The 25,728-nt window shown below is 39.5% G+C and overlaps 2 protein-coding genes across 5 annotated transcripts in view; both read left to right on the top strand.

The window, feature by feature from the left end:
- On the top strand, positions 1-10,936 carry GJE1 (gap junction protein epsilon 1). Of its 2 annotated transcripts, XM_064649314.1 has the most exons (3): positions 486-7,420; positions 8,006-8,188; positions 8,598-10,936. In XM_064649314.1, exons 1-3 carry the CDS (start codon positions 7,382-7,384, stop codon positions 8,991-8,993), a joined length of 618 nt encoding a protein of 205 aa, XP_064505384.1. In that variant the 5' UTR covers positions 486-7,381; the 3' UTR covers positions 8,994-10,936. The 2 variants fall into 2 exon arrangements, with proteins under 2 accessions (XP_064505385.1, XP_064505384.1); XM_064649315.1 differs by lacking the exons at positions 8,006-8,188; positions 8,598-10,936 and adding an exon at positions 7,606-7,959 and having other exon boundaries at positions 1-7,420.
- Positions 10,937-13,013: 2,077 nt separating this feature from the next.
- Positions 13,014-25,728, top strand: part of VTA1 (vesicle trafficking 1) — a 34,589-nt gene continuing 21,874 nt past the window's right edge. Inside the window, exons 1-2 of one of the 3 annotated variants that reach the window (XM_064649312.1) lie at positions 13,014-13,191; positions 24,146-24,240. In XM_064649312.1, the coding sequence (XP_064505382.1) occupies positions 13,083-13,191; positions 24,146-24,240 (204 nt within the window). In that variant the 5' untranslated portion in view covers positions 13,014-13,082. Of the gene's footprint in view, positions 13,192-13,985; positions 14,038-24,145; positions 24,241-25,728 lie in introns of those variants that run through there. The other 2 variants (XM_064649311.1, XM_064649313.1) reach the window with 2 other exon arrangements.

Raw genomic sequence — 25,728 nt, 5'->3', positions numbered from 1 at the left:
ATGCTCGGTCCGGCCACCTCCCCGCGCCCGCAGCGGCCCCGGGGCCGCCAGCGCTGTCCAGCGGCGCCGGCGCTGCTCGGCCCGCAGCTGCGGGCGGCGGCGCCGGGGGCGGGGGCGAGGCGCAGAGCAAGCTCCCTCCTTACTCCGCAGCCCCGGTTTATACCTGGTACCGGGAGGGGCCGCCCCGCCTCTCCTCCTGCAGGCGCCTGTGCCCTCACCCCCAGCCCCGAGCTGCCGAGGTGGATCTTGCGCGAAAGGGAGAGGCGGATCCCGGAGCCGGCGCCGTCCCGCGGGGTCCCAGCCCCTGAGCGCGATGGAGACGACGGGAGGAGCGGGAGGGGCGAGGGGAGCCTCACCCCCCGCCGCTGCCCTCCGCAAGCAGTCCCCGAGAGATGCTCTCCGACAAACCGGAGGGCTGTCCGCCACGTCGGGCAGAACGCGGGATCGCCTCCGGAAACCAGTCTTCCAGCATTTTATCCAGGTGAAACCACGGCGCTTTGAAACGCAGGGGGACAGGGAGCGAGGGACTTGGAAATAAAGCGATTTTATTCCTGACATCCAGCTGTGGGTTCTGCATAGATTTTACTCAAAGGCATCAGCTGTGTTTAAAGTTTCAGGGTTTGATTCGCGAAGTTGCATTTCATAGTGGTCTCGACATGGAAAGGGAGACAGACAGGTGTTGTCTTTTATCCGTGACTTACTATGCAAATGGTATAATACAGTGGAGAATGAATGTTGTTTGCCTCTTTGAAGAGTAGCATTTGTCCCTAGTGTTTCTCGCTTTTCAGTGAGGTAATGTCTTTTACTTCCTAGTGTCTGCACGTGTGTAGGCTTTCCAAACAGTTCCATCTGTTTCCAGCAGAAGCCATGAATGTACATAGCCGTGTACATATGCTGGAAGACGGGCAGACCTACTGAACTGAAGTTTTCAAGACAAAGTACTAACGCAGAGGAATAACAGCATTAGCCATTAACATGCTCTGCAGACTTATTCCTTTATTTCTTTTTCTCAAAAGGAGTATGTATGAGCTTGTAGCAAACTTGCTTATTCATGTTATTAAGAGTTCTCTTGAAGCTCTGTGAGTTTATGACAGGTGTATGGAGAGTCTGTCCACTCAAATATCAGAAGCAAAGCATGTCCAATGTGCAGTGATACATAGTCTGTCCATGGCATGCTGTCTAGTGTAGGAATTAAATCAGAGATTTCTCTTAAATAAATTTTTACTAAGATTATCAAACAAAAAGCATTAATGTTTCTTAAAAGTTACACCTCTCTGCATCAATTGATTGATCGTTGTGATTCTTCTCACATCCCTGAAGATATGTGTTAAAGTTGTGTAAATTACTGACTCATATAATGCTGAATAATTTGTTAGAGACCCAGCCAGTGCTTCGCCTCAGAAAAGATCAGGCTAGAGACTTCACCTTTACCACTAGGCGGCTCATTGGAATTGTCACAGAGCTCCTCTGGAAGTGATTCTTGTTACTGATCAAGTTTCCTCCACACAGTGTTAAATGCATCTACAGTTCCTCCGAGGCAGCCTTACTGATGGCTTAGATATTTATCTAAATTGGTGTGACCCTCTACTTTGCTGAGCATATATGAAATTTTCTAAGATCATCAATATTCAGGTCTCTGCTAACGCTCTGAATCAGTCTTTTTGGTTCCCATTGTGGGATCTAATATATGTCTTTAACACTGTGAGCTAAATTTTAACGCTGAGAGTATGATCCTTTTGCTAATTTATTTGAAAATGGGTTTATATATGAACAATCAATATGCTTCCCATTGGGAGAACAGTTTAAATTCAACATATATTTAATATTATTTGGGACAAGAGGAAGTTGAGTCTTTTCGCATGAATATCATCAGAAGAACACTTTAAAAGCTTCCGTTGGCAGAAGCTTATTGCAGGTTGAGTGGAGAGAAGTGAGACTCCTTGCTTTTTGTTGCACAATATTACCACTCCTAGTGCTGCCTTCCAGGAGAATTTCTTCTATCCTAATAAATTTTATCTGTCCTTTAGTCTACAGTAATTCCTAAGGTTAAGGAATTAGAAACATTTTCAGTGTGATTTTATGTTCTTGATTTTTATCGGTACTTGATTTTATCTACTCTACGTTTTTCAGAACTCTGAACAGCAAGGAAATAAGCTTTGGAGAGAGTGAGTGACTCCAGCTCAGAGAAAACAAAAATTTAGATTATGCTTCTAGTGTTGTTCAACAGATGTCTGTGTAAAGACAAGGGAATACACTCGAACAGTATGAATATAATTTCCCACAGAGGCAAAAAGGTATTGGGGGGAAGATCCACAGACCCTGACATAAACCAGTCGGAATTCAGATCTCCACATAAACTGTTCTTCATTCTCTTTTCAAACAAAATTAGTACACCTGCGTCTTTGGATCTTATTTCAGATTACAGCCCTGAGACAATCTCATCATGCAGCTGTGACACAGTACTTGGCACAAGAGCAAGGGAGAGAGTGCCACAGGTAAGTGTCCTTAGTGAGAAAGAAACTGCACAGGCACAATCAGCCAGCACAGATGGAGTGTATCTGGGAATGCAACACCATAGGGCAGGAACCACAAACGTGAGAGGTAAATACTCTTCATCAGTAATTCCCAAACGTAGGGATTCATAATCAGTTCATGTAGGAATGAGGAACTCCACACACCTCACAAACGCCCTCTACCGAGAAGTTGTTCTGACAGAAAAAAACACTTCTTTCCCACGTTTGTGCAGCTCAAGGCACTTGATAATTCCAGGGCTAATTCCAGATTTGCACATCACAACAAGCTTTGTGTAGTCCCATGAAAATTCAAGCATATCTGCCACCAAAACTACCTGCAGTAAGAAGACTTTATTCAGTATGTGTGCTTGCACATTAAATGAAAACTGGGTTCAAATGCAGCCCTGGAAGTGATCATGTTTGAAAGCCTGATCATCAGTCACACATTAAAAAGAAACATGGCAACAACCAAGGAAGAAATAGTATTTGATTTTAAACACTGAGCACGGGAACCAAGCCTTTCAATAAATTTTGTAGTATCACACCTTAGACCAGCAGACACAGCTGGAAAAAGTGGGCATGCATTGTAACAGAGAGTGACTTCTTCCAGACAGTCAAATGTACAATAACCTTAAGTAACTCCTGTTTTCTTTCTTGTTACTTCTCAATAGAGGCTTTCTTATTTTGATGGAGGGTTTTTTTGGCAGAGATTTTCATTTCAGCTTCTTGAGTTAGGGGCTCTATTTAAAGGACAAGAGGCTACTGAAATAGATCATTTCCCCAGGTTTCAGAATACATAACAGGGTTTGCAACTGTTCCTATGTGGGTAGCTAGAAGTGGGTCCAAGAAGCAGCTGGGAAGAGTAGGCAGAGTCGAAGAAAGGCACGGAAGGAGACGAGGTCTCTCTAGCTCGGTATGAAATACTCCATGTTTGGAGTCAAGGAGGACAACTGTTCAGTTTCTAAGATCCCATCTCTAAGGCCAGACCTCAAACTCTAAGATTAGACATTCAAACATCAAGCCTCTACAATTCTTTTACTAGTAAAATAGCACTGGAAGTTAAACATCTCATAGGCATTGCCAGTGCACTCCCTGGGAGAAGCTGATATGAGAAGAATTATTCTAAAGATAAGAATTATTGTGGATTTGTGTGGAGAATGTCACAAATAGCATAAGCTAGAAAACTAAATATGTTTAAAAGAGAAACACTAAGTTCAACTATGGCTGCTCAGGGATAAGCTAACTAACATAAAATATGTCTGATATGTGCCATGTAGTCCTTTCCTCTTCAAGGCTCCAGGGAACAGAAGAAATACCTACATTCTGTGGTTAATGCTGGGCTCTGTCTAACACCAGTACTATATCCCTGGAGCACTGGGCTACAAGCAGAAGTTTGTGGCCTCCCAAGCCTGGAAAGCTCCAACAAACACCAATATAGAAATTCTTCCTGTTAAGTTTGTATGGCTGGGCAAACCATGTGTAGAAAAGAATACTAGTGATTCATCATGTGTATTTCTTAATTTTTTTAGATTAAATTGACTTTGAATTAATTTTAAAAAAAAGTGAGGAAGAAGCTGTATTTATGACACATCTTCCCATATTGCGTGGCATGGCTGAGCCATATCCCTATCCAATAAACCTAGACACTAGTCCACCCCTCTCAGCTCTCAGACTTTACATCCTGCCTCCTATTTTTTGTGCCACACATAAATCAGCAGTGAGGAGGATCTGAGGAAGTCACCTGACTCCTAAGACTCCTGGCCTAGCAGAAGGTGAAGCAACCTCCATCTCAGATCCAAACTGAAGTGCAGGCACCAGTCCGCAACTGATAGAGGCCTCCACTGGACCTAAGCTTCAACACAGGGAACTCTGCAAAGCAAAATGGAAATTCAGGTGCTTCCAACATTAGACAAAGCTGGAAAGCTGTCAGAAGCAGCTGCTCTCCAATATTTAGCATGCTACCTCTCTTTTTGCAGAAAAAAACTTGTTTTATTGATACCAATTCAATTTTTTGTGCCATTTTCTCGGTGCTGTTTCTTTCATGGCACAAGGGTAATAGGGGCCACTGCATTTAACCATTCTATTAAAGCAGTGAATTGGGTGCTTAATGTTAAACACACAGTTCATCCCTCCAAACACAACTGCAGCTTTATGCATGCATTTAGATTCCATTTGTTTTACTATGATTATTCAGTAGGACTCCAACTCATTAAAAGGTTAAAGAGCACATAGCTGAGTTGCCAACTTGAGTCGAAAGACAGGCTTAGGACTGACTTGGAAACAAGTGTGATATCAACATCTTCCATGCCATTTGTTTGTGATAGACAATTAACAGACAGCTGCTTCTATAGATTCAAAACAAATACTGATTTTCTGTCAACAAAGTCCCACGGAATGGCTTGAGTTTTGTCAGCAGACTGCATTCAAAAGGACTGCACAATGCCAACTTACTCTACTTCCATCTCAAGTTATCCTCCTAATGTGGTGTTGCAAAGCACATTATTGAACACACATGACAAAAGAAAAACATTGCTATTAGTTTCTCCTAGTGTGAAGATAATGGGATTCCTGTGCTTGATCTCACATGGTAGGTATTGAGCCACTTCAGAGAAAGTGACGATTTTATTGTGGGCACATTTATCACACTCAGGGGGGTTTCAGTGCAGACGCTCATGGGGTTTGTACTGGGTTTATTTGACGACCTCTCCAGAATTTTATTTTTTTTTTTTAGTTCAGTGCAGCTGTATTCCTTATGTGTTCCCAGAACTAAATCAGGGCATTGCCAGATAACTCTTCTTTTAGCATCTTTATCACAGGACAGAAATTCAAGTTTCCATAGTGCTGTTTCTGAAGTTCTACAGAGAATGATTTGATTGTCTTAGATTAGATGATCTAGTCAGGTAAGTAATTACATGATCCTCACCTAAAAATAACAAGATACAAAGTAGCATTTGTATAGTGCAGCTTTTTTACCTAAAATGTGTTCTTAAATATTGTTTCTGTCTATAGTGGAATCAAATGCTGACCAAACTTCATGACTATTGTGTGTTTATGTGCATCAATTAATGTGCAAATAATTACACTATACCAAGCATAATGAAAAGCATGGAAAGATCTATCTTCATTTAGAAACTAGGAAATTTTCAGTTTTCCTGTTATTGTATTTATAAACATTTCTGCTTAAAGAGATCATAATAAATACTAAAACAAGTATTTTTGAAGTATATTCAGCAGCAGGTTTTCAATAGCAATTCACATTTTAAATAATGAAATTATTGAAATATTACTGACATTAAACATCTGCACAGTGTGCTGAGCTAATTTAGTCATTGCATACTATTGTGGGAACATTCAAATTACTTTTGGATGATAATTAAGCTCCAGATATATTATGTACTGAAAAACAATTCACTGTAATCACAATTACTGCATTTTGGTGAAGGTTAGTCACACAGTCTGGGAACCACAGTACTTTATTGTAGATTACATACCACTATGAGGCATTATTGCTTTTAGTTCATTCCACATACGCAAACCTCAGCATTCACTCTATGCAGCAGAGCAGAGCAGCACATTGCATTATTAAAAGTTTGGAAACCCATTCTCGGTGTTACTGATACAGCACCTTTGTCTGTTTATCTCCATGAGATAAACAGACATTTCATTAACTGCCTGAACTAGAAATTGTAGTAAATAACATGTACTTATTGGAGCATTTTTCAACATCTTTGCAACTGAGCTACTTCAGCAGACACAGGGCAGATTCCCCTTACAAAGGATGTTCTGATGTCTTACTACAGTTATTTTAATGATGTCATTAATGCAGTCACATCGAGGTACCTTGTACACACACAACAGCTAAATCCATGCATAAAATGAACCGTGATTCCCATCTCTTCCCTCCTTCTGCCTAGGCTTCCATGCCTCTGAGCATTCATCACAGAGGGAATAATGCCTTTTGTTACATCAGCCTGAAGTCACGCTGCCACCAGTTACAAGGGAGGTTCTCTCATGATAGAGGGAAAAGAATAAATGCCCCTCTTTGGATTTGTCGTCTGGATTTCACTTTCTTGTGCACCCAAAATACCAAATAAACTATTGCGCTCCAGTGATTGACAAGTTAGCATTTGCCCCTTACTGGTTTCCTGTCTTCTTCTTCCTCTCTCCATCTTCTCGTAAAACTCCCACTGGGTTCAGACCACTGAGTTGAGGTACATCCTTAAGGCTATTTACCAGCAGGAGTGTCTAGCATCCGTATGGGCTCACATGCCTAGCTCTTCTAGAGATCTTTCAATTGCACATACTGAGTAAGCTGGCAAATTATCAATTGCAATTATAGCCATTAAGTTATTAATAGCGATTTTAGAGTGGTTAATAATATTTAATTCAATTGCTAGTTCTTTGAATTCAGAATCGTGGACCAACGGATTCCAAGTCTTTTTGTGTCCTTTCTTTTTTATTGGACTAAGTTAAAAAGCAGCTATTAAACTCTGGATGTTCCGGCTCGCTGGGTGCCGGGTCCTCCAGCCGACGGCAGCCCCGATAGCGATGCGCCGGGTTCTTAACCGGGACCGGGGCCGGGCCGGGGTGATGGTCGGTACAGCGGCGGTGAAAGGCCGGCGTAAGGCAGCGGGGCAGGGGCAGGTGCGCAGCCGGCAGGGGGGCGGCGGTGGCGGCCAGCGCTGCTGACGGTGCTGGCCCGGGATTATCGTCCGGCGCCAACCGACCCCGCTTTTGCTGCGCCCCTGCCGGCCCGACCGCGGGGGCCCGCCCGGGGGCAAAGGGCGGAGCGAGCCGGGGCCAGGGCCGGGGCCAGGGAGGGCTCCGGCTCTGGTCGCCGCCGCCCACGCAGAGTACCTTCCCCAGACATGTCCCCCAACTACATCCGGAGCTTCTCGGAGGGATGTGTGAGTACCCAGGGGCGGCTCCCCACGGCACTGCCCGGAGCCGGGGTCTGGCCCCAAACCGCGCGGGAGCCGTGCCGCGCCCGCCGCCCCCGGGCACAGGGCAGCGGTGCTGCCGGGCGGGACGCTGAAGGCGGCTTGAGGGGGGCTGTAAATGGCCCTGTGGGGACCTGAACTTTAATTGGCAGGAATAAGTATGGTTATAAGTATGGTCGGGTTTGATGGTGGAACGGCGGTCCGTGCTTTGCCATCACCTGACATCATGTCAACAGCAAAACGAATAGACTTTGGGTCGAAACGCTCAGCTCCGTCTGGCGCGTTCTGCAGCAGCGGAATACAGATAAAGGCAGTGAAACAAATGAACTGACAACTGCTAGACAAATGAACGTTTATATAAAATTAGTGGGAACAATAAAAGTGTTGTAAGCCGTTATTTTGTTAGAAAGCTACAGCAGCCTTCATAGGCAAACTCCTTTTAAAACAAGTAGAATAAAATAAATATTTTGGATAATGAAAAAGAGCAAGTAGACCTCCAACAATAACAGTGTTCATTTTTGTTTTTATGGTGAATAACCCTGTGATTTGCAGCTCAGGCCACCAACGGTAATTGGCCAATTCCACACTCTTTTTTTTGGCTCAATTCGAATGTTTTTCCTTGGCGTTTTGGGCTTTGCTGTTTATGGAAATGAGGCCTTGCATTTCAGCTGTGACCCAGACAAGAGAGAGGTTAATCTTTTCTGTTACAACCAGTTCAGGCCTATAACTCCTCAGGTAATTATCTTTTTTTGTTTGTTTTTTTTTTTTTAATTGCAAAAATCTAATATGAAGAAAATAAACTGCAAAATTTAAACATGAGTGTTCCATATAAGAAGTAGTAACTGACTGGGCTAATTATCCCTATCTTTTTTTCATTAGTATATTCCTTTTAATAACCCTTTATCTGTGACTAAATATGGATTTGTGCTTTCTGTCCTTCATAACAACACTCCTAATGTTTCAGAAACCAACTGAAATTTCAAATCAAAACATAACAGTGATTTTTACCTTTATTGTCATCTAAGTGTTTAAACATTTAATACATGTTAAAAACAGACTTGCAAAATGTTCCAATATGTGTGCATTTTAACTGTCCCTATGCAGTTGTAAATGATCTGACAGCTATCTTTCTGCTACATTTTAGGTATTCTGGGCTTTACAGCTGGTGATTGTACTCGTACCTGGAGCCTTTTTTCACCTTTATGCTGCATGTAAGAGCATCAAACAGGAAGATATTCTCCAAAAGTCATCCTACACGGGGTTTTATATCTTCTCTGTTTTCTTAAGGATTGTCCTTGAAGTTGTTGCTTTTTGGCTTCAGATTCAGCTCTTTGGTTTCAAAGTGAACGCAATCTACATGTGCGATGTGGGAGCACTTGAAAAAAAGTTTAACGTTACCCGGTGCATGGTGCCAGAGCACTTTGAAAAGACAATTTTTCTTATTGCAATGTATACATTTACTGTGATTACAATGATCTTGTGTGTTGCTGAAATTTTTGAGATCTCATGTAGAAGGCTAGGTTTCTTAAAAACTCAGTGAGGTCAACCACTCCTACTCATTTACCACCGTGTCCACCTGTGGTTTTATCAAAATTATTTCAAGCCATAACAAAAAACATCTCTTGTCCTCTGTGTAGTGTTGCAGAAGAGAACCACACTCACGATTACTGCTGCAGAATAGTCATCTGACATTTACTCCTTATCTAAAAACTACCACATTATGTGAATAATCTTTGTTTCCATGTCAAGACTAAAGACAATAAGATTTACAAGAGTAACATATTTTCATGACCTGCCACAAACAATAGTTTTGCCTCCAGAGGAATGTCTGTATGTGAAGAGGAGGTAATTTATAAATGTACTGTTATTCACAGGTTTTCTGAATGCATGCGATGGGGGCTAATAAGGTTATTGACCTTCCAAGAAAAACTATTCCAAATTTCTTACATGTTCTTATGGCTTGAGAATTAAGCGGTAATGGTGCATAATCTCTGAGTACCAGAAAGCATTTGAGCATCTTCCAAATCAGTGCCACTGTTACAACCTGCATCTCAGCTCCCTAGGGCAGAGACTCCTGGTTAGAACTGTGGGGACAACATATCCATCAATACTAGCTTGCTTTGTAGTGGTCCAGCTAGTTTCACGTGCTGGCTGGGAATCTCCTTTTATAAGTGAGAGAGTCACATGGTATTCTTTGTGCTGACTGGAATGCCTTACCCTCCTTATGTTTTGGCTTAAGATGTAGAAGATTTTTAATAATTTAGTATGATCCTGTTTTGAAAGAAGTAAAGACTTAATTTTGCACAAGAGGCTTAAAAGTGTCAAAATAAAATATCGAAGATAAGCCTTCTCTAGACCCAATAATGACTTGATTTCAGTGAGAGTTTTGCTTGTGTATGACTGCAGAATTGGGCCCACAGAATTTTTTCCTGTATGTGTCACACCTAACTGCCTGCTCTGACTAAAGTTGCTAGAATAACAGCTAAAAAAGAAGTCTGCATACTAAAATTGTTCTATGCAATAAGTGCATGTGGTTAGGTTAGGTTTCAAACTTTATATAGGTATCAGATATTTTTGTGTGCAACAGTTTCTTCTTAGGGACTAATAAACATATCAAATTTACAAGTGATTTCCTTCTGCTGAAGTGAGGTAATGGAAATAAAACAGATTTTAAAACGGGAAAGAAAGGAGGAGGTAGTTTCCTGTATAAAATATGTAAGAATAGCAATCATAACAATTAGCTATTTTCTGTTTGTTTTTCAAACATAAAAACTTGAGGTCCCAGTGACATTTGGGTCCTTTCAGGAATAGTTGGAAAATTCTGGAAAAATTATTACCAAATGTTTTAGCACCAACTGCTACTCATGCAGTCCCAAACAAGGTTGTAATCCTCACTCACAATAGTAGTCCTTGTTACATAAATGGAATTGCATGATTTAGGTGTCTTGGATTTGATTGAATCTGGGCCATTTAAAACAAAGTGGGTGACAATTAGATGTGTGATTTTTTTAATATGCTGATCAAGAACAAGATGATAAATTTCAGTGCATTCACTATATTAAAGCATTAATGTTATTTTTTTCCCTACGAGAATAAGATATATGTTGTCTTAAACAAATGTCCAGTCAACACCATCAGATTTGTTCAATATTAAACTTACTTGTAAGTTATTTGATATTATTTGCAAGCATTACAAGTGGAATAAAAATCACTGTGCTAACTTCTTGTTTGCATAATGTGCCATGTGCTTTGGTTGATACATGTTTAATTTTTCACTGTATATGTCAGTATCCATCTGGAATTATTCTTTGCAATTGAAACTTGTAATCTCAGGTAAAAAAACCTTTTTTTATTTATAAAGGAATACAATAGATAGAACTACTAAAAAGAAGAATTTACTTTCATGTGCTAGGTACAGTTGTGATCAATGGTATGCAAATCACAATCAGATATTTGTATAGTAATAAAATAATTTAATCACAACCTTGTCAGTATTTTCCCTGGTGCTTAATATTTCCATTGCTTGCTGTTCTTCTTCTGTAGTGTAGATTTCCAAACACTTCAGAGAGGTCAGAGGAGTGCCAAAACCCCCAAGCCCTCAGGGGATGTTCTTGTTAACCACCAAGAGCCTTGAAGTACTAGCATGGGACTGCCTGAGGACCCCCAGGGGAGCTTTAGGAGCTGGATTACCCAGCACTATGCCCTTTCCCTTGGTGGTCAAAATCTAGAACATATTAAAAAGTTTTCTTCTTGTAAATGAGATACAACACCAATTTTTTCCCTGCATTTCCTGTGAAATTAAGATAGTCAAATTCCTCTGTTTTTCATTTAGAAACAAAATGTGCATTATTGCCTTTTAGTGCAAATGTTTTTCTGTGACTGATTCTGTCATTAGTGTCTGGAACAAGGTGATGGAGATATTATCTTCATGTAAAGAAACCATTTCCCCACTGTTGTCAACACTTCTTTTTCCTATATTTGCTATTTGTTTGCCCGGCATTCATTGTACTCTCAAGGGTCTCTAAACTTTTCTTTTGCCTGGTCTCCCAAACTCCCACCACTTTAATCGTCATTTACATTGTTTTCTATCAGCTTCCTTCCACCCTTACTCCCTCTGAGATTGATATGCCTTCATGTGTTTCTCTTGTGTTACACTGATTTTAACTCAAATGCTTAGCATATATTTGAGATGATCTGAAGGTTTGGGGTTTTATTGCCTTTATGAAAGGAATTATATAATCCACTTTGGGATTCTTTGATTCAATTCTATTTCTTTATGCAGTGAACATGAAGTCCTGTCTCCCAGATCACTGAGGAAGCATTTTTGTTGCTTACATCAGGTTCACGCTGTAAATGCTTCTTTGATTTTTTTATTGTTCTCCACCATACTTGAGCCACCTCATTTTCACAGACAGCACTCAAAGCAATCCCCAGCTCATGTGTTTGTAGTCGGTTTTGTCTCTAGTCAGCGATCATGACCATTTTAGTTCTCACTTAACAAAGAGCTGTAATTGTGATGTGATTGCATTTACATCAAAGATATAGCTGTTCTGGGCCAGCCAGCTTCTAGTATACCACCACAACATCCCAGTCCTGTAACCACTTCTTGTTCTGTTCCCTTCTTGGCATCCTTTCGTTTGTTCAGACATCATTTCCCTTCTATTCTCTTTTCAGCACTCTCCCATGCCAGCAATGAGACAATGCAGCCATCTCTTCTACCCCATGCCTCCCTCCAACACACATCTTTTTTTATGCCCTGGTGCATTCACATTCTCTTGCCTTGCAGACAGTCATTTTGAGACCAAGAAGAGGTTTGGCAATAGGAATATCTAGAAGAAATTTAAAAATAATTTTAATTATGCTGTCATAATGAGAAGCTGATAGACACTGAAATAATTTGTGAGATCCATTTGAAACCATTTTGCTTCGACAGTTCACGACTTTTGCTGTTCTTATCTGCTCTCAGCAAAACCAGAAATCTCTGGAGGTCCCTCCAATAAGAAGTTATCTGGGAAGCAGTGATCCTACAAGATGTACGTTCCAGGGCTGGTGGACCTGCTGACAGCTGCTGGGAAGCAGCCCAGCCCTATTAGCCAGACCACGGTAGCATACGGCTTCTCCAGCGGGAGGAAGGGCAGAGGTCCAGGAGAGAAGGTGCAGTTCAGCCCACAAGGGCTCCGCGGACGCCTGGTGAGCCTTGGCGCAGCCCAAGGGGCAGGTTTTTCAATCTGAGATTTTACTTGCCGGTGTACCTCCACAGGGAGGGTCTGCACAGCTCTTTTGGAAAGGAGACGAGGGATGGGAAGGGCGAGGGCATAGCCGGGGCCAGGCAGGGCCAGGGGAAGCCGCGGCCGCCCCGAGATCTCCAGGCCCTTCCTCACGGCTGCTGTGGGACGCGTTTCAAGCACTAAGGGGCCACGCAGGTGGCGCTTGAGGGTGTGGGTCCGCATTGGCGGACAGACGGACAGACGCGCCGCACGGCGCGCTGCCTCCCGCCCGGCCAGCAGGGGGCGCAGTTCCGCCCCCTCTCTCCCCCGCCGGCCCCCGCCCACGGCGCCCGGAGCCGGAAGCGGAAGCGGCGCGCGCCAGCCCCGGGAGCGAGAGCTGTGCTCTGCCGCCTGCGCGCGCCATGGCGGCCCCGGCCCTGCCCCCGCTGCCGCCGCCGCTCAAGAGCATTCAGCACCATCTGCGGACCGCGCAGGAGCTGGACAAGCGCGAGCCCGTGGTGGCGTACTACTGTACGTGAGTGAGGAGGAGGCGGCCGCGGCGCCGCCCCGCCCCGCCGGTCCCTGGCTCGGCCACCGCCCCCTGCCCCGGCCGCCAGTCGCCGCGCCGGGCGGAGCGCCCCTCCCTTCCCTTGCCCTCCCCTCCCCTGCCTTGCCCGCCTGGGGGGCCCGTGGGATGTGCGGGTTCGCGAGGGCGGTGGGAAGGCCCCACCTCTGGGCGGTGCCGGGCGGTCGCGGTCCTGCCCCGACCCGCCTCCTATGGGCTCTGTCCTTTTGCGGAGTTAAAGGCCCTTCGCAGGCGGGGGCGTATGCCAGCAGCCCGAGTGCATGCTTGGGCACACGTGTGTGAACTCCAGTGTTCCGTCAGTGTTGGGATAGCTGTAATAAGTATGGTATAAAATAATACTCGAGAGCCTTTTCGAAGTTTTTCTCCTCCTGAGAAGACCTCCTTTCTGTCCCGTGTATCTGAGTATGCGTTTAGAGTTTGAGAGTCTTTGGTCCTGCCAGTAGTGTTCATTTTGTTTTCTGCAGGGCTTTGTCACCTTCTCAGGGTTCTCAAAAGGGGCGAGTGGGTGGCTCTTTTTCTCTTTGTTTCAGTGAAATGAACACAGCAAAATCTTACTGTAAAACTTCCTAAATTAATAGGCAAATTTTTTAAGCTGACATGGCTTCTAAGCTAATGGTCGTCAGGGTGGACTGTGAGCCTTTCTAAAAGACTTTTCATAGTGAACTAAGAAATTCGAGCCTGCTGTTAGTCTTAAATTCCTGTTACAGTTAAACCACACTGGGAAAATGCCTGAGATCACCAGAAATGTCTGTTTATGTCTGTGACGACCACTACCCTTAAGGGGAAGGAGGGTATGTAGTCACAGTATTGTTTGTTTTTTTCTTTTTATTGAGATGCAAGATCATCTGAGGGTTTTACTTGGCTTGTCTTCAAAAAGAGCTAAAAAATAGATATAGTTTAATTTGTAAGGATGAATTCATGAAATTGGATCTTCAGAAAGCTCTGAAAAATTTGTCAGTTCAATGACAGAAGAATAATATAAACTTTTATGTGTTACACAGGAGTACTGTGCTAATGTGGAAAACTGCAACCAGAGAAGGGAGATAGCCACATATTAGAACATTGGTTGTTCTCAATAGTATTTGCTCTTTATTTAATGGCAAAACATGAGGCAAGGCACACTTTGTGTAGCAGGAATCACCAGTTAGGCACTGATTTTTTGATTTGATTTTTTTGTGTGTGTGTGTGTTTCTTTGGATTTTTCTATCAGATGTAACACTCTATCTGGCTAGACAGGAAAAACACTAGCACTTAGTATAGATGACAAGATACAAGTCTATTTTTATTTTAAAACAGAAATGGTTAAGTGTCTGAACTCTATTTTTCTTTGTCTTTTCAATTCTGAAACTTAATGTAAGTCTTATTGTAGAGGAAAAAAAAGCCTATGTTGGATAATTACCATTTTCTGTAAAGTTGTTTGCCTTGTCTGTCCTAAGCAGTCTGAAAATGTTATTTTTTCATTTGAATACTTCAACACATCTGATTAATTACTGAGTACAGTGAAGGCTATATTCTAATTAAAATATTACATAAAGTGAAAAACAGTGACACCTCTTTTTCAAGTTAGGTCTTGCTCAGATCCTTTGTTCTTTTAAATACACAAAGGAGAAGAATTAATTTTCACCAGCGTTCTACTGGTGACACTTATTTCCTCCCATGGTGGATGAGTATTGTCTGGATTGACTAAAATGCGGAACTCCTGTTTCGTAGGATTTTTTTTTTCTTCGTTTAGTTCTGGCTTTGAAGCAAAAAGATTTATGAGCCATTAATTTTTAACATTGTGGGTTTAGAACAATTATGTGAAATCCCAAAGTATTAATTATTAATATTGCTACTGTCCAAAAAACGTACTGCATATACTGCTAGCATTCAATGAATAATAAAAGCTTTACTGAAAAGATAGGTTTTTAAAAGTGTAGGTCTGGGTATACAAAAAAGTTTCAGGATACTTTTCAGATAACGTTTTGAAAGCAATGCAGATTTATGTAGAGTTAAAACAGTGTTTCTCATTAGATGCTTCACTGAAAAAAGTGAACATCTCTTTGTTTAGCCTTTGAAATGTGTTTCAGAGGAGCTCTATACATTTTCTATAATGTATTGTGTGGAGGGAATAGTGTGAGGAAATCTCGGTGTGTGCTGGAACATGTGGTGTTCTCTGTGCTGGTGCTTCTCCACCAGCCTCATCTGCAGATGCATGACTGGCACTGTGTGTCCCGGGACCAGGAGGCTGGTGTGGCCCAGCAGCCAAAGGGGGCCCTGCAGTGACAGGTCATGTGGTGAGTCAGTGCTGCACGTTCTATCGCAAGGCTGCTTGCACAGCCGCTCTGTGAGGCAGAACCATCTGACTTTTGGTCATCTGCTGGGTGTAACTATCAGTCTGAAGAGTGACGTGTTTATAGCTTTGGAATATTGCCATAAGTGGCTCATACCTATAACAAAGCTTTGGTCCTAGTATTATTAATGTTTCCATAGCACAGTAGTTGTCAGTATGGACATATGTTTGCTAGGTTTTGATTTATGTTCATTTTAGTTAAATTCCACTTGTATATTTCTGATAATAAGAGCTGTGACACGAATTAATTTGAACATCAGAAGCAAATATCTGACAAGATATGTTTGCAACCTAAAATATTGCTTTCTATAGCTTAGCACTAAAATTGTCAGGAGTAACTACTTACTGCCTTGTTAATATTTTTGTCTCTCATCAGCATCCATGAGAGCTGGTAGATAGTGCACTCTTAAAGCCGAGAATTTAAATGGCAGTTACACATTTTATTTGCATACACTGTTATACATTTTTGTCTCTTATGTTTTTTTGGGTATAGTGCATTTTAAGCATTAAGCTAGCATAAATCAGTGGTGCCACCTAAAGAAATACTGTATTCCTTCTCTGACCTCTCATCCCCAACCCCAGTATGATGAAAGCCAATAGTAAGCTATTTTTCATCCAGGCCAATTCACTGCTTCTTAAACAGCTGCACTCCCACACAGACAAGGACAAGGAACAGGACACCGTGACGTGGGGTGAAGACAGGACTCCCACTCTTTTGATATTGCTGGCATATATTAATTTAAAGAAACAGTAATTTAATGAACGTTAATCTGTTTTACACCGTATGAATAGCTACAACAGGGATTATTTGTATTTTTCAACTGCCACATAATTTTCCACGTGAGAAATAAAATGTAGAAGAATATCGATGTTCTTGCATGCTGTAACACACCACAGATACTTTTTGTTGTGGTACTTCCTAGAAACACTGCAAAAATTAAAAAATGGATTTATTGATGGTAGTCCCGTGTATTCCTTACAAAACCTTTGTGCTTAACCTCCTTTATAGGTATTCAAATTCCAAGCAGCATATGATCAGTACCTTTATATGTTGTGTATAAACTGTTACTTTCTTATCTGTCGTTAGTGGATGGACATAATTGATTGAAGCAATAAAAATATGATACGGTCTGGAAGCAAATATAAATTTACTTGGTTGTTAAATGTGTTCTACTTAGAACATAGACTGTAAAGAAATAAAAAACCTTTTTTAAGTTGTGCAGGACATGATCTCACAAAATAATTCTCCTTAAAAAGAGATTAGACCCTTAATGGTTAATGTATGTAGCTGTTTCAGGTTCAGTAAAGATCAGCTGATTCAGCAGGTATAAGGGAATACCAGAAATCTGTGCTACACTGATTGTCTAGCAAAAGGCAAATAATTAATTGGTAGTCAATAAAATAAATTTTTATGTTGAAAACTTAAATGAGTCTGACTGTTTGACTACTTTGAGATGTTATTCTACAGACACAAGGAGGCAGGCTCTGATAAAAAAATCTCTGGCCTGTAATAACTGAAGAAATTTTATCTCTGGCATAGACAGTTTGACTCAGAAGTAATTTTTTTAACAATTGTAAGTCTTGAGAGTAGCTGTGTCTTCCAAAAATTTCTAGTTCAGAGTTTAAAGCAAGATTTTCCTTAATGACTGTTGTTTCAGCCTTTCAGTAGTGTTTTTAAGCTCTTTGCAAAGATGATTGGTAGTTTATTTTGGACTTCTGTACTTACTGGGCATCAATGTTCTGATTCAAAAGTATTGAGAGAATGCGAGTGAGTTGCCAGAAAGGGACTGATGTTTCATGATATATAACACCCTAACACACAACAGTGTTTGGATATCTAATGGATGCAGCATGAGAAATTATGATTCTAGTAACTTCCGAAAAGCAGAGCTGTGATGACTTTTGCTTTACAGTGTACTAAACATCAAAAAACATTCATGTGAGATCAGTAAATTTGATCTTAAAAAAGGTGTGAAAAATTCTTCACTTTTTAGATTCTTGACATGCAAAAGCACCAGAGAAATGCTTCTGAAGGATCTTAGTATTGTATTAATGTTTCTGGTTTTGTGAGATCAAGCAGGAGAGAAAAAGCAAAAGAGACAATTTTTCTTCCCAGAACTAGTTGACAACGTCTTGAACCAAAAGATTTCCAGGGCACGAAATAGGCTTCTTCTTCCCGTTTAAGCCAAACTGGAGGGTGTTCCACAGAAGTGCTTCAGATTTGTGCTCTAATCACTACAAGCTGTTTTATCCTTGTGACTTGGCGATAACTAATCCAGAGTAGCTGCTTTGCCCTCCTGTTGCATTCTAGAGATCTCAATTGCTATAAATCCTACATTTAATGTAGTTTTTCTGATTTAACTAGAAATATTTCCTTTTCTTTATTAGACTGTAGAGACAAGCTTCTAAAAATACTGGTAATTTAAATATTGTACAAAAGCTTAGAAACTTACGAATTCCACATATAGATCTCTTATTCAAATTTTACAAGATCAAAGTTAGTCCTTAAACCAGACTGAAATATGTTAGTGTAAAATACAGAGTAATTTCCTAGGATTTGTAGTAGATATTACTAGATTATTTGTCAGCTAACCTTAATAGTTACCACTTGTTTGTCACTGGAAATTTTGTCTCACCTATTTGTCTTGTTTACAAGTTGCTATTATTCAAATAAAATGGAATTGTAATGTAACTTACTGTAACTGTCAGGAATTTTAAGTAAGAGACATTTTATTTGAGATCATTTTGACTTGACAGAATTTGTCTAGCATGTTACATGACCCTGAATTATACTGCTATGAGTCCATTTTCCTTGCTAAAACTTAAAATACTGTGAAAGAACCTAAGGGGACAAAGGGGTCATGATATCATCCTTTTATTGTTATGGGTTTCTTAATTAAATTTGTTTGTAGTCTTCATTCCCTCTACTTTTATATCAGATCTTTTTTTCTTACATTTCTCCTTAAACTAATTTTACTTTAAAATAAATATTTAAAAATAATTTGCTTTCTCTGGAATGTTTTAGGTTTTTGAATTGATGCTGCCAGTCCAATATCTTGTCTTTTGCCAAGTTTTCTTCAGCATCTTATAATGAAGAGGCAGTATAAGACCCTTCAAAGTTTGTTTGTTAGAACTGTTAGATCTATTTTTAAAAGTCTTTGGATTCAGACAACTTGCACTTAGCCATGTAGAAATACCATATATTTATGATTTGTACGCAGAAATTGCATGACTGAAATATGGCACATTAATGTTCGTGAAAGCAAGCATAATTCATTTTTATATGAAAATATGTTTCCAGTAGTATCTCTTGCTTCCTACATTTGTATTCCAGCTGTTGGCTTCCTGTACCAAGCAGTTAACAAATGTTTTTCTGTCAGTGGTTTGACAAAAGGAAGAGGAAGGTGAAGATTATGAACGAGTAATAAATTACGGCCTGAAAAAGCTTTCATTCCTTAATCAGAATAAAAATGTAGCTAAAGTTTACTGCAATGTTATTTGTTAGTATTTTATTGCAATCTGTTACTCTCAAATGTCGAAAATATTCCAGTTGCTAATAACTTTTCTTTTTGAATGCCAGAGAATTAAATATGTACAGGGAAAAAAAATATAATCATTTGATCCTGTTAGGCCAGGAAAAAGAAAGATGGGTAGGAGGACAGAATTTAGAACATAGAATCAGCGTTTTGTGCATGCTTGCTGGCTGGAACTTTTGTTCTCCAGTATTTTTTACTTGGCACAGAGTTAGTTTAAAGTGGGAGTGAGGGGAGTTTCAGTTGTTATCCAAACATAAATCTGGAGTAACTTAATGTGTATGAGAATGAATGCCTGGCACATACTAAAGACAAAATACTTTCTCTGAAATTGTGCTGGGTGTTAGCAAAGGAAAAATAACGTGACATAAATGAAGGCAAAGAAGTTTCTGTAAAGCTCACTGTATAATTCCATCCAGCACACCCACACTTAGTATTTACTGAACAAAGATTAAGGGCAGCAAGTCAAGATGTATATTTTGTAGTTGTCTTGGCAAAACATTTTTGTGAGAATGATAACTTGCCAAGTCTTTATGAATTTGAAGATAAATGTCCTGTCTGCAAACTGAGAGCAAGCTCTCTTGTAGTTAATAATTGGCAAAACAGTTCTTGTATAAAATTACAAGTGACTTTAGCTCTACTTATAATATTCATTAATATTTAGACATTAGCTCTATGTAGACTCCTTTACCTTGTTAGTGCTTTACTTTATGCATATGCTACTGTTGTTGGCTGCATTAAAGTCTTTTTTGCTACCTGATTTCGATAAAGGGGGCAAAAAATAGTTGTGTCTGTTATTAGGGTGAGTGCATAAAAGAAAAAGAAGGAATAATTTCATTCATCTGTATGTTTACAAGAATTCCAGAACTTCATCACAAATAGTGAAGAGAGATGAGAATTACAGGTCCCTTAATTCCCAGATTGTCTGCTTTCTTCATATACTCCATTTAGGCTGAAAAACTTGAAAACTTTTGCAGCTACAGTGTATGGATGTAGTTGTCTTTTTACGTCAGCATTTCCAGAAGCTTGGCTTTTCACAGAGGAATTTTTTTTATCAAATGTTACTAAGCAAATGGCCCCTTTAAGTCTAGTTGTTGAGTTTTACAGTATACTACTGCGGTCATTAGGGGCATGCACTTTGGACTTTTTTTTCTATGAAATAATTTTGATGTAAAATGGCATCTCAAGTATGGTATTTTATAAGGTAAAATAATGCATTCGTAATACAGAACACTAAGAGGATTTCTTTCTGTGGTGTCCATACTGTTCGGGAGATTAACTTCCACTTGTTAGGAGTTGAACCACTTCCATTAAAGCAAAAGTTTTGTGACTTAGCAAGCACAGTAATAATACATGCCTCTACTTTTGCAATATTACAGGAACCAAAACAGCTGTATTTAAAGGAATGTAAATAATTACTCTCTTTTCTCTTAGATATGGGGGGGAGGGGGCAACTGAACTCATGTCACTGTCGACTTTCTCAGCAGAGACGTTGAAGGCAGTAAACTTTTAGCCTCTTGCTTATGAGTTATTTGCTACTGAGATTACCTGTCAACATAAACATGGCAGACAGTTCTTTAACCATTAATTGCCAGTTTAAAATTTGACTGACGATATTAACACTGGAAAGTTACATTTTGCTCATTGCTGCTGAAAATTTAGTGGGTTTGCCCATTTGCTGCAAGTTAGACAGAAAAAGGGCATTAATAGATTTCCTTCACTAGATGAAAACATATTTTTCAGTTACTATTGTGTATCTTTACTATAAGTAATACTTGTGTGATGAAGTACACACAAAAGTAAAAGATATACTAGAGACTTCTAACACCTTCATTGGCAAAGGTAGTAGTATCAAAACCAACACAGTCTTACAGATAGCCTACACTTGGGACGTTTCAAAATTAGAGAGTGCAGAGAGAATGGCAAAAGATGCAGACATGGAGAAACCTGCATTTGGAATTTAATTGTTTACCTTAGGAATACAATGTATTAATACTCAAAATGGAAAGAGTAGAACTCTTAGAAAAAGTAGGCACTTTTTCCTGTTGTTGGTAATAAGGCAAGGGATTTGAAAAGAAATTGCTTACTGCTTATTGCTTTCAGATTCACTCACATATTGCTCTTCATACAGATAATTTCAAAAGCAAAATTTTGAAACATTAAAAATATTATTTTTATTTCAGTAGTGTCTTTAAAGGTAAATACCAAATTATTTCCTTGTCTTCCTGTTTTGTTTCTGTCTCTAGAAATCTCTAGTTCTTTCAGTTTTTCAGCGGTTTTACGTGCTGTTTGCTTGATAAGTTTAGTGATTGTTGATAGAGGTTTTCTATCCCAAAGCCCTACTTTTGACTAGAACAGCGCTGAGTAAAGCAGTAAGTGTGCCTAAACATACTTAACAACATTTTGTTTGGCAATGGTGAGATTCAGACTGTGGAGAGTGTACTTTTTCTTCTGTATCTTCAGTTCATCAACTGAAACTGATGTTTGGGGAGATTTTGACTGGAAGGGTATGGTTTGCATTTTCTGACCTGCAAGTTGCCTTATCCTTCATTACAACCAGGTTCTTTTATCAGTGATATCTGAGTCAAGACTACCTTTTAGTATGGAATGCTACTAGGTAGTGATACTCTTTTAATAGTATTTTTCACAGACATCCTGCTCTTTCTTGATCACCACTTACTTGAGAAAGAAGGAATAGCGTTTGCCTTTATCTCAATGACTGCCTCATCAGACGCCTGTCTAGACAGGTTTGTTATGCAGTAGTCCTCCTTTCAAATGTATGTGAAGAAGTGAGTATGCAAAAAGTCTGGACTTCAAAAGTTCCTGAAGATCACAGTAGACTCTCTTGTTACAGTAACTTAAGTGTACTTTGACCTTTTACCAGTTAATAAGATCTTTCAGGAAATCTCCTATACAATTTATGTAGGCACTGGTCCAAATTGGGAATTGGTGGCTAAACTGGTAACTGTCTCATATGGTCGATTGTGTGGTACAGAGATGTAATTGCTGTGACGGATGGAACACATTTATCTCAGGTGACATTAATTGTCTGTAGGATGTCTGTTCTTAGTGTCTGTAGAACTGCTGCTGCAAGAGCACCTTCATGTTTTCTTGACAGTCTGTGCTTTGGATAATAGACCTTCAGTCGTGAGTGACTAAGGACTCTTGGGCACTTTGGTCCCAGAATCTTCTGTTGGCAGGAAAGTGGTGTTGGTATGGAACATTGCTTGATATCAGCCACAGTGTAAAGTTATATATGGACAAGAAAAACATGTTTCTTAACTGTAACTATTGTTCTCTGACCTGTGTTTTCTGTATGTTCAAGACTTGCTCTTCTGCATTTGTTCATTGGAGTGTCTGAAGGAGTCTTAAAGTTTTTCTGAGCCTCTGAAATCCTAAGAGGGGAAAGGGCTGGCTTTTCGAGGCTGCCTACAAAGCCTACAGATGGCACAGTCCTGTAAATACACCCCTTTGGGTATTAGTGAGGAAAAAAATTACCTTGCTTTCACTATTTAAATGGAAGTATTTGCAAAGAGTGTGAAAAAAGCCACATATGGGTAACACAAGTGTAACAGTTAAAAATTAGGACATCTTTTAGTTATTAAACATCCTCAAGACTAAAGACATTTGCAAGATCCATTTATATGGATCAGAATGTAAATGAGTTATGGAAGAGATCTGAAGATGCATACTTCAATAAGTAAAATAAATCTATATCCAGTAATGACCAAGGGTATTCTGAATTTGTCACCCTAATGCATATTGGTCTCAATTTATTTGCGTCTGAAAAACATCTGAAACTTCCATCCATCAAAAAGAAACTACTGATCTCGATGGCTTATAGGTTTAGCAACCCTTATATTAATTCTTAAGTTTTATATTATTAAATTATACCATGAAATGTGTTCAGGGGAGCTTACAGTCAAGGATTTACTTAAAAATCAATTTAATTGAAGACTGAGTGTTAATTCTTTGTCATGTGATGATGGTATTTTAATTGATGGTAGACTTTATTTATTTCAGTGCCTTAGATACAAATCTCTGTCTCTTTCTGTGTTTGAATTTGTTTGAAATCTAATTTCAACTTTATGTGTGCTGGTTTAGTAATGTTTAATATTAACGTCAGCATCTTGAAGATAAATAAGGTGGGCTTAAGGGTACCTATCAGTCATTAGCTTAGTATTGTCACTTGATGAAGCCTACATAGCATAGAAAGTGTCCTGTAGGACTGCCTTAGAGGTCAAGAGTGAGAGTTAGTGGAATGCCTTTTTTGTGGAAGATGTTCTGCATTTGGTTACTGAATGTTTCTGTCCATTTTCCCTTCTCTGTGCATGTTTCTCCTATTAAATAACAGTTGTTTGGGTTTGCCCACAGTTTCATGAAGCCTATAAAGTTCTGCCATGTGCAAATCTAAAATTCACAGATTTTGGTAGTAAAAAGATAATTTTTGATCAGAAGGTGTTCATCATTGTTCATTTTCAAGATCATATTAAAAACTGACAAATCTACTTACAGATAAAGTTTAATAAAACCTGTCTTGTCTGCTTTAAAGATCAGGTTTTTGTCTTGAGTTTTTTGATGCTATGTACATGGAGATAATAGATGCTTAATTCTGTTTAATGAAGTGGTGTTTTAAAGCTAACTGGTTCCTACTACATGAAGTTCCATTTTTGAGATATATACACACACTCTCAAATCGACTTGAAGTTCCTATTTGAGAGCATTGCAAGCAAGGGTAGTGATAATTTACAAAATCACTTAATATTGCATAATAGTGATACAAACATCAATTTGAAATCAGCGGGAGTAGTCATTGGGGAAAATAAAGCATAAGTCTCACAAAAATATCTCCTAATATCTCTGCAAGACCAAGCATATCTGGATTTCACTGTCATTGCTCACTAGTACTGATGTCATTACACTGTTAAACCATGAGTTTGTCTTTCAGATGTGTGGGAGGCATTGCTTTGTTTGCTAATGGGTTTTGCCTTAGATAATCACTTTTGTTGTTTTTGTGTTTTGTATCATTTCAAGGCCGTTTGTATGCAATGCAAACAGGGATGAAGATTGATAGTAAAACCCCAGAATGCCGTAAATTTTTATCCAAGCTTATGGATCAGTTGGAAGCTGTAAGTAGAATTTATCGGTCTCCTTTAAAATGATTCATGATATTACTTTAATTTTTATTTAAGCTTCTGCAAATAAGATATCTTCTCCAACATCAGTTATTGATGCAACTGTTCTGTATGCAGGCACATTGTATGAATTTAAGTTGTATGTAATAAATTGGCAGAAGGATTTGAAAAGGTAAAGGAAGAGGTAAAGTTGTATGTGTGTATGTATGCATGCACAAACATAACTGAAATTTTGCCGTAGGGTTTTGTGTAGACAACATGAATTACAATACTTTATTCAAACATATTCTCATGACAAATCATAATTCGTTATGAAATAAATACAGGTGTTCTAGATGACCTTTTTAATGTATTTGCCTTTGATTCCTTGAAGTGTGTGAGTGTTATTTTCATTGTAGGACTCACTAGCCTAGTCCTTTTTGAAAGATGCTTTTGAAAGTTTTGACCTAAAATGTTGTACCCAGGGAGTTTTTTAAACTTTAAAAAATAAAGATACTTCTGATCGTATCCTCTATTAGAGATTGGAGATTTCATACTATGAATTTTTGTAAGTGCAGTCTAATCTGTGTCAGAGATGGTCGTGCCATGCTCTTTGAATGGATCTGATCCTATTAAAAAGCCTTAAATAGAACAGATTTAAAAAAGGTAAAGTTATTGTACAAATGGTCAGTTTAAGTTCTAGGAGCTGTTTATGTTCTACCTTGTAGAACAATATTGTTCTGCTACCTTGTAGTTTTCAGTATTCTCAAAGGAAGAAGTGTGTGGGTTTTAAGGTTTAAGTGCTCATTTGGAAGCAGAAAATAATGTTGAAAAATGAAGCAGCAGTTCTTTGTATGTTTACTATTAGTAATTCTGTCCGAAATCTAGCCACAGCAGTGCCTGAAGAGTTTGTGCAAAACTAGTACAACAGCCTTCAGTTGTGAAAGGTGCCTCATCTGTGAAAGTATTCAAGGCCAGATTGGATGGGTCCTGCCTGAGCAATCTCGTTTAGTGAATGGCATCCCTACCCATGGCAGGGACAGTTGGAACTAGATGATCCTTTAAGTCCCTTCCAACTCAAACCATTTTATGATTCTAAGATTCTTCAGAAAAAAAAGGAAACATGAACTATTTGGATTTTTTTTTCACACCTTGTGCTTCTTGCTATGTTTTATCACTGATCTTTAGTAATGGAAAATTCAGCGTACAGTGACTTCTTAGTGTGTTATTTCATCAGATTTTGACACCTTCAATGAGTCTGGTTTCATGTTCAGAAAGGGAGAGAGGTGGCAGGAGAGGTGAGATTAAAACTCCAGAAGAGTTTGCTCTTAATTTCCTAAGGATTGTTGAAATTTGTTGGATCCCATGTGGTACTGCAGCAGTTAATCTGTCTGAAGCATTCAGTTACCCCTTCTGTTTCAAAGGTAGAAAGACTAGAAGAGCAGCAAATGTCCATGCTTTCATTTTTCAGTTGCTGGTAAAATTGTCTGTGAGACATCTGAT

The sequence above is a fragment of the Pseudopipra pipra genome, chromosome 3 (genome assembly GCF_036250125.1).
Source record: "Pseudopipra pipra isolate bDixPip1 chromosome 3, bDixPip1.hap1, whole genome shotgun sequence".
NCBI classification, from domain to species: Eukaryota; Metazoa; Chordata; class Aves; order Passeriformes; family Pipridae; genus Pseudopipra; species Pseudopipra pipra.
This window is presented reverse-complemented; position numbering and strand designations above follow the sequence as displayed.

What these genes read in the sequence shown, in the direction of transcription:
- GJE1 (XM_064649314.1), top strand. Translation starts at nt 7,382, where the DNA reads ATGTCCCCCAACTACATCCGGAGCTTCTCGGAGGGATGT. An exon ending in GGAGCTTCTCGGAGGGATGT is followed by an intron (nt 7,421 to 8,005) that starts GTGAGTACCCAG and finishes TGTGATTTGCAG; the next exon opens with CTCAGGCCACCAACGGTAAT. An exon ending in TCAGGCCTATAACTCCTCAG is followed by an intron (nt 8,189 to 8,597) that starts GTAATTATCTTT and finishes GCTACATTTTAG; the next exon opens with GTATTCTGGGCTTTACAGCT.